Source organism: Heterodontus francisci, chromosome 41, assembly GCF_036365525.1.
Source record: "Heterodontus francisci isolate sHetFra1 chromosome 41, sHetFra1.hap1, whole genome shotgun sequence".
NCBI lineage: Eukaryota > Metazoa > Chordata > Chondrichthyes > Heterodontiformes > Heterodontidae > Heterodontus > Heterodontus francisci.
In genome coordinates this window covers 15824079-15838937 of record NC_090411.1, presented here as the reverse complement: position 1 = coordinate 15838937, position 14859 = coordinate 15824079, and the positions used below count along the sequence as shown (strand labels likewise).

Below are 14859 nucleotides of genomic sequence, written 5' to 3'. Positions count from 1 at the left end.
CCTCCCCTCTCTCCATCCTCCCTCCTCCCCTCTCTCCGTCCTCCCTCCTCCCCTCTCTCCGTCCTCCCTCCTCCCCTCTCTCCGTCCTCCCTCCTCCCCTCTCTCCGTCCTCCCTCCTCCCCTCTCTCCGTCCTCCCTCCTCCCCTCTCTCCGTCCTCCCACTTCCCCTCTCTCCGTCCTCCCACTTCCCCTCTCTCCTTCCTCCCTCCTCCCCTCTCTCCCTCCTCCCCGTCCTCCATCCTCCCCTCTCTCCATCCTCCCTCTCGCCATCCTCCATCCTCCCTCTCTCCATCCTCCCTCCTCCCCTCTCTCCATCCCTCCTCCCCTCTCTCCATCCCTCCTCCCCTCTCTCCATCCCTCCTCCCCTCTCTCCATCCCTCCTCCCCTCTCTCCATCCCTCCTCCCCTCTCTCCATCCCTCCTCCCCTCTCTCCATCCTCCCCTCTCTCCATCCTCCCCTCTCTCCATCCTCCCCTCTCTCCATCCTCCCTCCTCCCCTCTCTCCATCCTCCCCTCTCTCCATCCTCCCCTCTCTCCATCCTCCCTCCTCCCCTCTCTCCATCCTCCCCTCTCTCCAAACTCCCTCTCTCCGTCCTCCCACCTCCCCTCTCTCCGTCCTACCACTTCCCCTCTCCCCGTCCTCCATCCTCCCTCTCTCCATCCTCCCTCTCTCCATCCTCCCTCTCTCCCTCTCTCCATCCTCCCTCTCTCCATCCTCCCTCTCTCCATCCTCCCTCTCTCCATCCTCCCTCTCTCCATCCTCCCCTCTCTCCATCCTCCCCTCTCTCCATCCTCCCCTCTCTCCATCCTCCCTCTCGCCATCCTCCATCCTCCCTCTCTCCATCCTCCCTCCTCCCCTCTCTCCATCCCTCCTCCCCTCTCTCCATCCTCCCCTCTCTCCATCCTCCCCTCTCTCCATCCTCCCCTCTCTCCATCCTCCCTCCTCCCCTCTCTCCATCCTCCCCTCTCTCCAAACTCCCTCTCTCCGTCCTCCCACCTCCCCTCTCTCCGTCCTACCACTTCCCCTCTCCCCGTCCTCCATCCTCCCTCTCTCCATCCTCCCTCTCTCCATCCTCCCTCTCTCCATCCTCCCTCTCTCCATCCTCCCTCTCTCCATCCTCCCCTCTCTCCGTCCTCCCTCCTCCCCTCTCTCCCTCCTCCCCTTTCTCCGTCCTCCCTCCTCCCCTCTCTCCGTCCTCCCTCCTCCCCTCTCTCCGTCCTCCCACCCCCCTCTCTCCGTCCTCCCACTTCACCTCTCTCCTTCCTCCCTCCTCCCCTCTCTCCGTGCTCCCTCCTCCCCATCCTCCATCCTCCCCTCTCCATCCTCCCTCTCTCCATCCTCCCCTCTCTCCATCCCTCCGCCCCTCTCTCCATCCTGCCCTCTCTCCATCCTCCCTCCTCCCCTCTCTCCATCCTCCCTCTCTCCATCCTCCCTCTCTCCATCCTCCCTCTCTCCATCCTCCCTCTCTCCATCCTCCCTCTCTCCATCCTCCCTCTCTCCATCCTCCCTCTCTCCATCCTCCCTCTCTCCATCCTCCCTCTCTCCATCCTCCCTCTCTCCATCCTCCCTCTCTCCATCCTCCCTCCTCCCCTCTCTCCATCCTCCCTCTCTGCATCCTCCCCTCCCTCCAATCTCCCTCCTCCCCTCTCTCCATCCTCCCTCCTCCCCTCTCTCCATCCTCCCCTCTCTCCATCCTCCCTCGTCCCCTCTCTCCATCCTCCCTCCTCCCCTCTCTCCATCCTCCCTCTCTCCATCCTCCCCTCTCTCCATCCTCCCTCCTCCCCTCTCTCCATCCTCCCTCTCTGCATCCTCCCCTCCCTCCAATCTCCCTCCTCCCCTCTCTCCATCCTCCCTCTCCCCTCTCTCCATCCTCCCTCTCTCCATCCTCCCTCCTCCCCTCTCTCCATCCTCCCTCCTCCCCTCTCTCCATCCTCCCCTCTCTCCATCCTCCCTCCTCCCCTCTCTCCATCCTCCCCTCTCTCCATCCTCCCTCGTCCCCTCTCTCCATCCTCCCTCCTCCCCTCTCTCATCCTCCCCCTCTCTCCATCCTCCCTCCTCCCCTCTCTCCATCCTCCCTCCTCCCCTCTCTCCGTCCACCCTCCTCCCCTCTCTCCGTCCACCCTCCTCCCCTCTCTCCGTCCACCCTCCTCCCCTCTCTCCGTCCTCCCTCCTCCCCTCTCTCCGTCCTCCCTCCTCCCCTCTCTCCGTCCTCCCCCTCCCTCTCTCACATTCACCTTCTCCGACCTCCCCTCCCTCCCCTCTCTCCGTCCTCCCACTTCCCCTCTCCCCGTCCTCCCTCCTCCCCGTCCTCCCTCCTCCCCGTCCTCCCTCCTCCCCCGTCCTCCCTCCTCCCCGTCCTCCCTCCTCCCCGTCCTCCCTCCTCCCCTCTCTCCATCCTCCCCTCTGTCCATCCTCCCCTCTCTCCATCCTCCCCTCTCTCCATCCTCCCTCTCTCCATCCTCCCTCTCTCCAACCTCCCCTCTCTCCTCCCCTCTCTCCATCCCTCCTCCCCTCTCTCCATCCTCCCCTCTCTCCATCCTCCCCTCTCTCCGTCCTCCCTCCTCCCTCTCTCCGTCCTCCCTCCTCCCCTCTCTCCGTCCTCCCTCCTCCCCTCTCTCCGTCCTCCCTCCTCCCCTCTCTCCGTCCTCCCTCCTCCCCTCTCTCCGTCCTCCCTCCTCCCCTCTCTCCGTCCTCCCTCCTCCCCTCTCTCCGTCCTCCCTCCTCCCCTCTCTCCGTCCTCCCTCCTCCCCTCTCTCCGTCCACCCTCCTCCCCTCTCTCCGTCCTCCCTCCTTCCCGTCCTCCCTCCTTCCCGTAACCATCCTCCCCGTCCTCCATCCTCCCCGTCCTCCATCCTCCCCGTCCTCCATCCTCCCCTCTCTCCATCCTCCCCTCTCTCCATCCTCCCTCCTCCCCTCTCTCCATCCTCCCTCCTCCCCTCTCTCCATCCCTCCTCCCCTCTCTCCATCCCTCCTCCCCTCTCTCCATCCCTCCTCCCCTCTCTCCATCCCTCCTCCCCTCTCTCCATCCCTCCTCCCCTCTCTCCATCCCTCCTCCCCTCTCTCCATCCTCCCCTCTCTCCATCCTCCCCTCTCTCCATCCTCCCCTCTCTCCCTCCTCCCCTTTCTCCGTCCTCCCTCCTCCCCTTTCTCCGTCCTCCCTCCTCCCCTCTCTCCGTCCTCCCTCCTCCCCCTCTCTCCGTCCTCCCACCCCCTCTCTCCGTCCTCCACTTCCCCTCTCTCCTTCCTCCCTCCTCCCCGTCCTCCCTCCTCCCCTCTCTCCATCCTCCCCTCTCTCCATCCTCCCCTCTCTCCATCCTCCCCTCTCTCCATCCTCCCCTCTCTCCATCCTCCCCTCTCTCCATCCTCCCTCTCTCCAACCTCCCTCTCTCCAACCTCCCCTCTCTCCTCCCCTCTCTCCATCCCTCCTCCCTCTCTCCATCCTCCCCTCTCTCCATCCTCCCCTCTCTCCGTCCTCCATCCTCCCCTCTCTCCGTCCTCCCTCTCTCCGTCCTCCCTCCTCCCTCTCTCCGTCCTCCCTCCTCCCCTCTCTCCGTCCTCCCTCCTCCCCTCTCTCCGTCCTCCCTCCTCCCCTCTCTCCGTCCACCCTCCTCCCCTCTCTCCGTCCTCCCTCCTTCCCGTCCTCCCTCCTTCCCGTAACCATCCTCCCCGTCCTCCATCCTCCCCGTCCTCCATCCTCCCCGTCCTCCATCCTCCCCTCTCTCCATCCTCCCCTCTCTCCATCCTCCCTCCTCCCCTCTCTCCATCCCTCCTCCCCTCTCTCCATCCCTCCTCCCCTCTCTCCATCCCTCCTCCCCTCTCTCCATCCCTCCTCCCCTCTCTCCATCCTCCCCTCTCTCCATCCTCCCCTCTCTCCCTCCTCCCCTTTCTCCGTCCTCCCTCCTCCCCTCTCTCCGTCCTCCACCCCCTCTCTCCGTCCTCCCACTTCCCCTCTCTCCTTCCTCCCTCCTCCCCTCTCTCCGTCCTCCCTCCTCCCCATCCTCCATCCTCCCCTCTCCATCCTCCCTCTCTCCATCCTCCCTCCTCCCCTCTCTCCATCCCTCCTCCCCTCTCTCCATCCTCCCCTCTCTCCATCCTCCCTCCTCCCCTCTCTCCATCCTCCCTCTCTCCATCCTCCCTCCTCCCCTCTCTCCATCCTCCCTCTCTCCATCCTCCCTCTCTCCATCCTCCCTCTCTCCATCCTCCCTCTCTCCATCCTCCCTCTCTCCATCCTCCCTCTCTCCATCCTCCCTCTCTCCATCCTCCCTCTCTCCATCCTCCCTCTCTCCATCCTCCCTCTCTCCATCCTCCCTCTCTCCATCCTCCCTCTCTCCATCCTCCCTCTCTCCCTCCTCCCTCTCTCCCTCCTCCCTCTCTCCCTCCTCCCCTCTCTCCATCCTCCCTCTCTGCATCCTCCCCTCCTCCAATCTCCCTCCTCCCCTCTCTCCATCCTCCCTCCTCCCCTCTCTCCATCCTCCCCTCTCTCCATCCTCCCTCGTCCCCTCTCTCCATCCTCCCTCCTCCCCTCTCTCCATCCTCCCCTCTCTCCATCCTCCCTCCTCCCCTCTCTCATCCTCCCTCCTCCCCTCTCTCCATCCTCCCTCCTCCCCATCCTCCATCCTCCCCTCTCCATCCTCCCTCTCTCCATCCTCCCTCCTCCCCTCTCTCCATCCCTCCTCCCCTCTCTCCATCCTCCCCTCTCTCCATCCTCCCTCCTCCCCTCTCTCCATCCTCCCTCCTCCCCTCTCTCCATCCTCCCTCTCTCCATCCTCCCTCTCTCCATCCTCCCTCTCTCCATCCTCCCTCTCTCCATCCTCCCTCTCTCCATCCTCCCTCTCTCCATCCTCCCTCTCTCCATCCTCCCTCTCTCCATCCTCCCTCTCTCCATCCTCCCTCTCTCCATCCTCCCTCTCTCCATCCTCCCTCTCTCCATCCTCCCTCTCTCCATCCTCCCTCTCTCCATCCTCCCTCTCTCCATCCTCCCTCCTCCCCTCTCTCCATCCTCCCTCTCTGCATCCTCCCCTCCCTCCAATCTCCCTCCTCCCCTCTCTCCATCCTCCCTCCTCCCCTCTCTCCATCCTCCCCTCTCTCCATCCTCCCTCGTCCCCTCTCTCCATCCTCCCTCCTCCCCTCTCTCCCTCCTCCCCTCTCTCCATCCTCCCTCCTCCCCTCTCTCCATCCTCCCTCCTCCCCTCTCTCCATCCTCCCTCCTCCCCTCTCTCCATCCTCCCTCCTCCCCTCTCTCCATCCTCCCTCTTCTCCCCTCTCTCCATCCTCCCTCTTCTCCCCTCTCTCCATCCTCCCTCCTCCCCTCTCTCCATGATGTGTGATCTTGATGTGTGATAACTGCATCTTCATTATAATCCATTTAAGTCAAGTTAGTGAATATAGATTATGGAGGAGAATAATGAATAAAGGAGAGAGAAACAGACAGGAAAAGAGATACATGAAGGAAGAGAGCACAAACAGCAACATTGAGAGATAGAGCAGCAAAGAATGAATTGGAGAAAGAGACAGCGTGAGACATAGAACAGGACAAGAGGCACATGTAGGGAAAGAGACGAAAAACTGATACATCGAAGGAGGTACCTGAAGAGCAGCTGAGAGACAGTGAGAAACGCAAAATATATAAAGAAAGCAGCACAATGAGCCAGAGAGAAACAGAAAGGCAAAGAGAATTCTCTCTCCATCCTCAATCCTCCCCTCTCTCCATCCCTCCTCCCCTCTCTCCATCCCTCCTCCCCTCTTTCCATCCTCCATTCTCGCCCTCTCCCTCCTCCCCTCTCTCCGTCCTCCCTCCTCTCCTCTCCATTCCTCCTCCCCCACTCCATCCTACCCTCCTCCCCCTCTCCATCCTCCCTCTTCCATTCTCCCCATCCTCCCTCCTTCCCATACCATCTCTTCTCCACTCCCCCTCCTCCTCCCTATTCCTCCATCCTCCCCTCTCCATCCTCCCTCCTCCCCTCTCTCCATCCTCCCTCCTACCCTCTCTCCATCCTCCCTATTCCCCTCTCTCCGTCCTCCCTATTCCCCTCTCTCCATCCTCCCTCTTCCCCTCTCCATCCTCCCCTCTCTCCCTCCTCCCCTCTCTCCGTCCTCCCTCCTCCCCGTCCTCCATCCTCCCCTCTCTCCATCCTCCATCCTCCCTCTCTCCATCCTCCCTCCTCCCCTCTCTCCATCCTCCCCTCTCTCCATCCTCCCCTCTCCATCCTCCCTCCTCCCCTCTCTCCATCCTCCCCTCTCTCCATCCTCCCTCTCTCCGTCCTCCCACCTCCCCTCTCTCCGTCCTACCACTTCCCCTCTCCCCGTCCTCCATCCTCCCTCTCTCCATCCTCCCTCTCTCCATCCTCCCTCTCTCCATCCTCCCTCTCTCCATCCTCCCTCTCTCCATCCTCCCTCTCTCCATCCTCCCTCTCTCCAACCTCCCCTCTCTCCATCCCTCCTCCCCTCTCTCCATCCTCCCCTCTCTCCGTCCTCCCTCTCTCCGTCCTCCCTCCTCCCCTCTCTCCGTCCTCCCTCCTCCCCTCTCTCCGTCCTCCCCTCTCTCCGTCCTCCCCTCTCTCCGTCCTCCCCTCTCTCCGTCCTCCCTCCTCCCCTCTCTCTGTCCTCCCACTTCCCCTCTCTCCGTCCTCCCACTTCCCCTCTCTCCGTCCTCCCACTTCCCCTCTCTCCTTCCTCCCTCCTCCCCTCTCTCCGTCCTCCCTCCTCCCCGTCCTCCATCCTCCCCTCTCCATCCTCCCCTCTCCATCCTCCCCTCTCCATCCTCCCTCTCTCCATCCTCCCTCTCTCCATCCTCCCTCTCTCCATCCTCCCTCTCTCCATCCTCCCTCCTCCCCTCTCTCCATCCCTCCTCCCCTCTCTCCATCCCTCCTCCCCTCTCTCCATCCCTCCTCCCCTCTCTCCATCCCTCCTCCCCTCTCTCCATCCTCCCCTCTCTCCATCCTCCCCTCTCTCCATCCTCCCCTCTCTCCATCCTCCCCTCTCTCCATCCTCCCCTCTCTCCATCCTCCCCTCTCTCCATCCTCCCCTCTCTCCATCCTCCCCTCTCTCCATCCTCCCCTCTCTCCATCCTCCCCTCTCTCCATCCTCCCCTCTCTCCATCCTCCCCTCTCTCCATCCTCCCTCCTCCCTCCTCCCCTCTCTCCATCCTCCCTCCTCCCCTCTCTCCATCCTCCCTCCTCCCCTCTCTCCATCCTCCCTCCTCCCCTCTCTCCATCCTCCCTCTCTCCATCCTCCCTCTCTCCATCCTCCCTCTCTCCATCCTCCCTCTCTCCATCCTCCCTCTCTCCATCCTCCCTCTCTCCATCCTCCCTCTCTCCATCCTCCCTCTCTCCATCCTCCCTCTCTCCATCCTCCCTCTCTCCATCCTCCCTCTCTCCATCCTCCCTCTCTCCATCCTCCCTCTCTCCATCCTCCCTCTCTCCATCCTCCCTCTCTCCATCCTCCCTCCTCCCCTCTCTCCATCCTCCCCTCTCTCCATCGTCCCTCCTCCCCTCTCTCCATCCTCCCCTCTCTCCATCGTCCCCTCCCTCCAATCTCCCTCCTCCCCTCTCTCCATCCGCCCTCCTCCCCTCTCTCCATCCTCCCCTCCTTCCTCCCTCCTCCCCTCTCTCCATCCTCCCCTCTCTCCATCCTCCCCTCTCTCCATCCTCCCCTCTCTCCATCCTCCCTCCTCCCCTCTCTCCATCCTCCCCTCTCTCCAAACTCCCTCTCTCCGTCCTCCCACCTCCCCTCTCTCCGTCCTACCACTTCCCCTCTCCCCGTCCTACCACTTCCCCTCTCCCCGTCCTACCACTTCCCCTCTCCCCGTCCTACCACTTCCCCTCTCCCCGTCCTCCATCCTCCCTCTCTCCATCCTCTCTCTCTCCATCCTCCCTCTCTCCATCCTCCCTCTCTCCATCCTCCCTCTCTCCATCCTCCCTCTCTCCATCCTCCCTCTCTCCATCCTCCTCTCTCCATCCTCCCCTCTCTCCATCCTCCCCTCACTCCGTCCTCCCTCCTCCCCTCTCTCCCTCCTCCCCTCTCTCCGTCCTCCCTCCTCCCCTCTCTCCGTCCTCCCTCCTCCCCTCTCTCCGTCCTCCCACCCCCTCTCTCCGTCCTCCCACTTCCCCTCTCTCCTTCCTCCCTCCTCCCCTCTCTCCGTCCTCCCCATCCTCCATCCTCCCCTCTCCATCCTCCCTCTCTCCATCCTCCCTCCTCCCCTCTCTCCATCCCTCCTCCCCTCTCTCCATCCTCCCCTCTCTCCATCCTCCCTCCTCCATCCTCCCTCCTCCCCTCTCTCCATCCTCCCTCCTCCCCTCTCTCCATCCTCCCTCTTCTCCCCTCTCTCCATCCTCCCTCTTCTCCCCTCTCTCCATCCTCCCTCTTCTCCCCTCTCTCCATCCTCCCTCCTCCCCTCTCTCCATGATGTGTGATCTTGATGTGTGATAACTGCATCTTCATTATAATCCATTTAAGTCAAGTTAGTGAATATAGATTATGGAGGAGAATAATGAATAAAGGAGAGAGAAACAGACAGGAAAAGAGATACATGAAGGAAGAGAGCACAAACAGCAACATTGAGAGATAGAGCAGCAAAGAATGAATTGGAGAAAGAGACAGCGTGAGACATAGAACAGGACAAGAGGCACATGTAGGGAAAGAGAAGAAAAACTGATACATCGAAGGAGGTACCTGAAGAGCAGCTGAGAGACAGTGAGAAACACAAAATATATAAAGAAAGCAGCACAATGAGCCAGAGAGAAACAGAAAGGCAAAGAGAATTCTCTCTCCATCCTCAATCCTCCCCTCTCTCCATCCCTCCTCCCCTCTCTCCATCCTCCATCCTCGCTCTCTCCCTCCTCTCCTCTCCATTCCTCCTCCCCCACTCCATCCTAGCCTCCTCCCCCTCTCCATCCTCCCTCTTCCACTCTCCCCATCCTCCCTCCTTCCCATACCATCTCTTCTCCACTCCCCCTCCTCCTCCCTATTCCTCCATCCTCCCCTCTCCATCCTCCTCCTCCATCCTCCCCTCTCCATCCTCCCTCCTCCACTCTCCATTCCTCCTCCCCCTCGCCATCCTCCCTTCTCCCCTCTCTCCATCCTCCCTATTCCCCTCTCTCCATCCTCCCTCTTCCCCTCTCCATCCTCCCACCTCCCCTCTCTCCCTCCTCCCCTCTCTCCGTCCTCCCTCCTCCCCTCTCTCCGTCCTCCCTCCTCCCCTCTCTCCGTCCCTCCTCCCCTCTTTCCGTCCTCCCTCCTCTCCTCTCTCCGTCCTCCCTCCTCCCCTCTCTCCGTCCCTCCTCCCCTCTTTCCGTCCTCCCTCCTCTCCTCTCTCCGTCCTCCCTCCTCCCCTCTTTCCGTCCTCCCTCCTCCCCTCTTTCCGTCCTCCCTCCTCTCCTCTCTCCGTCCTCCCACCTCCCCTCTCTCCCTCCTCCCCTCTCTCCGTCCTCCCTCCTCCCCTCTCTCCGTCCTCCCTCCTCCCCTCTCTCCGTCCCTCCTCCCCTCTCTCCGTCCTCCCCTCTTTCCGTCCTCCCTCCTCCCCTCTTTCCGTCCTCCCTCCTCCCCTCTTTCCGTCCTCCCTCCTCCCCTCTTTCCGTCCTCCCTCCTCCCCTCTTTCCGTCCTCCCTCCTCTCCTCTCTCCGTCCTCCCTCCTCCCCTCTCTCCGTCCTCCCCTCTCTCCGTCCTCCCACTTCCCCTCTCTCCGTCCCTCCTCCCCTCTCTCCGTCCTCCCCTCTCTCCGTCCTCCCACTTCCCCTCTCTCCATCCTCCCCTCTCTCCATCCTCCCCTCTCTCCATCCTCCCCTCTCTCCATCCTCCCCTCTCTCCATCCTCCCCTCTCTCCATCCTCCCCTCTCTCCATCCTCCTCCTCTCTCCATCCCTCCTCCCCTCTCTCCATCCCTCCTCCCCTCTCTCCATCCCTCCTCCCCTCTCTCCATCCCTCCTCCCCTCTCTCCATCCATCCTCCCCTCTCTCCATCCATCCTCCCCTCTCTCCATCCTCCCTCTCTCCATCCTCCCCTCCGTCCTCCCTCCTCCCCTCTCTCCGTCCTCCCACTTCCCCTCTCTCCGTCCTCCCACTTCCCCTCTCCGTCCTCCCTCCTCCCCGTTCTCCCTCCTCCCCTCTCTCCATCCTCCCTCGTTCCCTCTCTACATCGATCCTCCCCTCTCTCCATCCTCCCCTCTCTCCCTCCTCCCCTCTCTCCATCCTCCCTCTCCCACTCCCTCCTCCCTCCTCCCCTCTCCATCCTCCCACTTCTCCCCTCTCTCCATCCTCCCTCCCCCACTCTCCGTCCTCCCCTCTCTCCGTCCTCCCTCCTCCCCTCTCCATCCTCCCTCCTCTCCTGTCCATTCCTCCTCCCCCACTCCATCCTCCCCTCCATCCTCCCTCCTCCCCTCTCCAGTCCTCCTCCCCCTCTCCATCCTCCCCCTCTCCATCCTCCCTCTTCCACTCTCCCCATCCTCCCTCCTTCCCTCACCATCTTCTCTTCTCCACTCCGCCTCCTCCTCCTCCCTATTCCTCCCCTTTCCCTATTCCTCCATCCTTCCCTCCCTCCATCCTCCCTCCTCCACTCTCCATTCCTCCTCCCCCTCTCCATCCTCCCTTCTCCACTCTCCCCATCCTCCCTCCTTCCCTCACCATCTCTTCTCCACTCCCCCTTCAACTCCTCCCTATTCCTTCCTCCTCCCCTTTCCCTATTCCTCCATCCTCCCCTCTCCATCCTCCCTCCTCCACTCTCCATTCCTCCTCCCCCTCGCCATCCTCCCTTCTCCACTCTCCCCATCCTTCCCCTCTCTCCATCCTCCCTCTTCCCCTCTCACCGTCCTCCCTCCTCCCCTCTCTCCGTCCTCCCTCCTCCCCTCTCTCCGTCCTCCCCTCTCTCCGTCCTCCTCCCCTCTCTCCATCCTCCCTCCTCCCCTCTCTCCGTCCTCCCTCCTCCCCTCTTTCCGTCCTCCCTCCTCTCCGTCCTCCCTCCTCCCCTCTCTCCGTCCTCCCTCCTCCCCTCTCTCCGTCCTCCCTCCTCCCCTCTCTCCGTCCTCCCTCCTCCCCTCTCTCCGTCCTCCCTCCTCCCCTCTCTCCGTCCTCCCTCCTCCCCTCTCTCCGTCCTCCGTCCTCCCTCCTCCCCGTCCTCCCTCCTCCCCGTCCTCCCTCCTCCCCGTCCTTCCTCCTCCCCTCTCTCCGTTCTCCCTCCTCCCCTCCGTCCTCCCTCCTCCCCTCTCTCCATCCTCCCTATTCCCCTCTCTCCATCCTCCCTATTCCCCTCTCTCCATCCTCCCTCTTCCCCTCCCCATCCTCCCTCCTCCTCTCTCTCCATCCTGCCTATTCCCCTTTCTCCATCCTCCCTCTTCCCCTCTCCATCCTCCATCCTCCCCTCTCTCCCTCCTCCCCTCTCTCCCTCCTCCCCTCTCTCCCTCCTCCCCTCTCTCCGTCCTCCCCTCTCTCCGTCCTCCCCTCTCTCCGTCCTCCCCTCTCTCCGTCCACCCACTTCCCCTCTCTCCATCCTCCCCTCTCTCCATCCTCCCCTCTCTCCATCCTCCCCTCTCTCCATCCTCCCCTCTCTCCATCCTCCCCTCTCTCCATCCTCCCCTCTCTCCATCCTCCCTCTCTCCATCCTCCCTCTCTCCATCCTCCCTCTCTCCATCCTCCCTCTCTCCATCCTCCCCTCTCTCCATCCTCCCCTCTCTCCATCCTCCCCTCTCTCCATCCCTCCTCCCCTCTCTCCATCCCTCCTCCCCTCTCTCCATCCCTCCTCCCCTCTCTCCATCCCTCCTCCCCTCTCTCCATCCCTCCTCCCCTCTCTCCATCCCTCCTCCCCTCTCTCCATCCCTCCTCCCCTCTCTCCATCCCTCCTCCCCTCTCTCCATCCCTCCTCCCCTCTCTCCATCCCTCCTCCCCTCTCTCCATCCCTCCTCCCCTCTCTCCATCCCTCCTCCCCTCTCTCCATCCCTCCTCCCCTCTCTCCATCCCTCCTCCCCTCTCTCCATCCCTCCTCCCCTCTCTCCATCCCTCCTCCCCTCTCTCCATCCCTCCTCCCCTCTCTCCATCCCTCCTCCCCTCTCTCCATCCCTCCTCCCCTCTCTCCATCCCTCCTCCCCTCTCTCCATCCCTCCTCCCCTCTCTCCATCCCTCCTCCCCTCTCTCCATCCCTCCTCCCCTCTCTCCATCCCTCCTCCCCTCTCCCCCTCCCTCCTCCATCCTCCCCTCTCTCCATCCTCCCTCCTCCCCTCTCCATCCTCCCTCTTCTCCCCTCTCTCCATCTTCCCTCCCCCACTCTCTGTCCTCCCCTCTCTCCGTCCTCCCTCCTCCCCTGTCCATTCCTCCTCCCCCACTCCATCCTCCCCTCCATCCTCCCTCCTCTCCTCTCCAGTCCTCCTCCCCCTCTCCATCCTCCCCCTCTCCATCCTCCCTCTTCCACTCTCCCCATCCTCCCTCCTTCCCTCACCATCTTCCCTTCTCCACTCCGCCTCCTCCTCCTCCCTATTCCTCCCCTTTCCCTATTCCTCCATCCTTCCCTCTCTCCATCCTCCCTCCTCCACTCTCCATTCCTCCTCCCCCTCTCCATCCTCCCTTCTCCACTCTCCCCATCCTCCCTCCTTCCCTCACCATCTCTTCTCCACTCCCCCTTCAACTCCTCCCTATTCCTTCCTCCTCCCCTTTCCCTATTCCTCCATCCTCCCCTCTTCATCCTCCCTCCTCCACTCTCCATTCCTCCTCCCCCTCGCCATCCTCCCTTCTCCACTCTCCCCATCCTTCCCCTCTCTCCATCCTCCCTCCTCCCCTCTCTCCATCCTCCCTCCTCCCCTCTCTCCGTCCTCCCTCCTCCCCTCTCTCCGTCCTCCCTCCTCTCCGTCCTCCCTCCTCCCCTCTCTCCGTCCTCCCTCCTCCCCTCTCTCCGTCCTCCCTCCTCTCCGTCCTCCCTCCTCCCCTCTCTCCGTCCTCCCTCCTTCCCTCTCTCCGTCCTCCCTCCTCCCCTCTCTCCGTCCTCCCTCCTCCCCTCTCTCCGTCCTCCCTCCTCCCCTCTCTCCGTCCTCCCTCCTCCCCTCTCTCCGTCCTCCCTCCTCCCCTCTCTCCGTCCTCCGTCCTCCCCTCTCTCCGTCCTCCGTCCTCCCTCCTCCCCGTCCTCCCTCCTCCCCGTCCTCACTCCTCCCCTCTCTCCGTCCTCCCTCCTCCCCTCTCTCCGTCCTCCCTCCTCCCCTCTCTCCGTCCTCCCTCCTCCCCCTCTCTCCGTCCTCCCTCCTCCCCCTCTCTCCGTCTTCCCTCCTCTCCTCTCCATTCCTCCTCCCCCTCTCCATCCTCCCTCCTCCCCTCTCCATCATCCCTCTTCCACTCTCACCATCCTCCCTCCTTCCCTCACCATCTTCCCTTCTCCACTTCCCCTCCTCCTTCTCCCTATTCCTCCCCTTTCCCTATTCCTCCCTCCTCCCCTCTCTCCATCCTCCCTCCTCCACTCTCCATTCCTCCTCCCCCTCTCCATCCTCCCTTCTCCACTCTGCCCATCCTCCCTCCTTCCTTCATCTCTTCTCCACTCCGCCTCCTCCTCCTCCCTCCTCCCCTTTCCCTATTCCTCCATCCTCCCCTCTCTCCATCCTCCCTCCTCCACTCTCCATTCCTCCTCCCCCTTGCCATCCTCCCTTCTCCACTCTCCCCATCCTCCCTCCTTCCCTCACCATCTTCCCTTCTCCACTCCCCCTCGTCCACTCCCCCTCCTCCTCCTCCCTATTCCTCCCTCCTCCCCTTTCCCTATTCCTTCCTCCTCCACCTCCCCATCCCGACTCCTCCATCCCCCCCATTCCTCACTACCTCCTCGACTCCCATATCTCACTCTTCCTCCTCTGCCACTCCAATCTATATCTCACCCTGGTGCCCTCTCACCCTAATGAACTAATGCCCTCTCACCTTGCTGTGTGATGGGGGTCAAATCAATGAAACTCCGACACTTCTCCCCTGAAAGAAGGCAAGCATTTATTCAATTTAAATATCAATCTGCACACCCCACCCAGCCAGCAGTGTTACTGAACTGGAGCTTCTGTACCCCAAAGTCTCATGTCACCATGATACATCCAGCTGGCGAAGCACCAGCTCACCAGCAGGAGGTGTTGCTGGTCAGAGGAGAGCTCACTGGTTGTGCTCCTGTGCCTCACCCAGGTGGCGCACGGAGTAATGTCACTGGACTAGTAACCCAGAGACCCAGGCTACTGCTCTGGGATCATAGGTTGGAATCCCACCATGGCAGACGTGAAATCTGAATTCAGTTAATCTGGGAATTTTAAAAAAAGTTAGTCTAATGGTGAGCATGAAACTATTGTTGTAAAAACCCAACTGGTTCACTAATATCCTTTAGGGAAGAAAATCTGCTGTCCTTACCCAGTCTGGCCTACATGTGACTCTAGACTCAGGCTGATTCTTAAAAATGCCCTCTGAAATGGCTTAGCAAGCCACTCAGTTCAAGGGCAATTAGGGATGGGCAATAAATGCTGGTCTGGTCAGCGACGCCCACATCTCACAAACAAATTTTTTTTTAAATCATACACCCGAGGAAAGGCAACAGAGAGGAACCAGGAAATTATAGATATAAAAAGAAAAAATGCTGGAAATACTCAGCAGGTCTGGCAGCATCTGTGGAGAGAGACGCAGAGTTAACGTTTCAGGTCAGTGACCTGTCATCAGAATTATAGATCTGTTAGACGAACAGTTTCTGGATTTTGTTGGAATCTATAATTAAGGACAGACTGTCTGAGCATTCAGAAATTTGAGCTGATTAGCAAGAGACAGAATGGATTTGTAAAGGAATTGTTTGAGGAAGTAATTAAAGCAGCAGATGGGGCATGTCTCTAGATGTTTTTGTGGACTTTCAGAAATCATTCAATAAGGTTCCGCATATG

General features: G+C 61.5%; 1 protein-coding gene across 1 annotated transcript in view; it reads right to left on the bottom strand.

Annotated features, from left to right (window-relative positions):
• Positions 1-14859, bottom strand: part of LOC137353538 (germ cell-specific gene 1-like protein) — a 33406-nt gene that overhangs the window by 9977 nt on the left and 8570 nt on the right. Inside the window, exon 2 of the mRNA XM_068019906.1 lies at positions 13874-13921. Within this exon, the coding sequence (XP_067876007.1) occupies positions 13874-13921 (48 nt within the window). The remainder of the gene's footprint in view (positions 1-13873; positions 13922-14859) is intronic.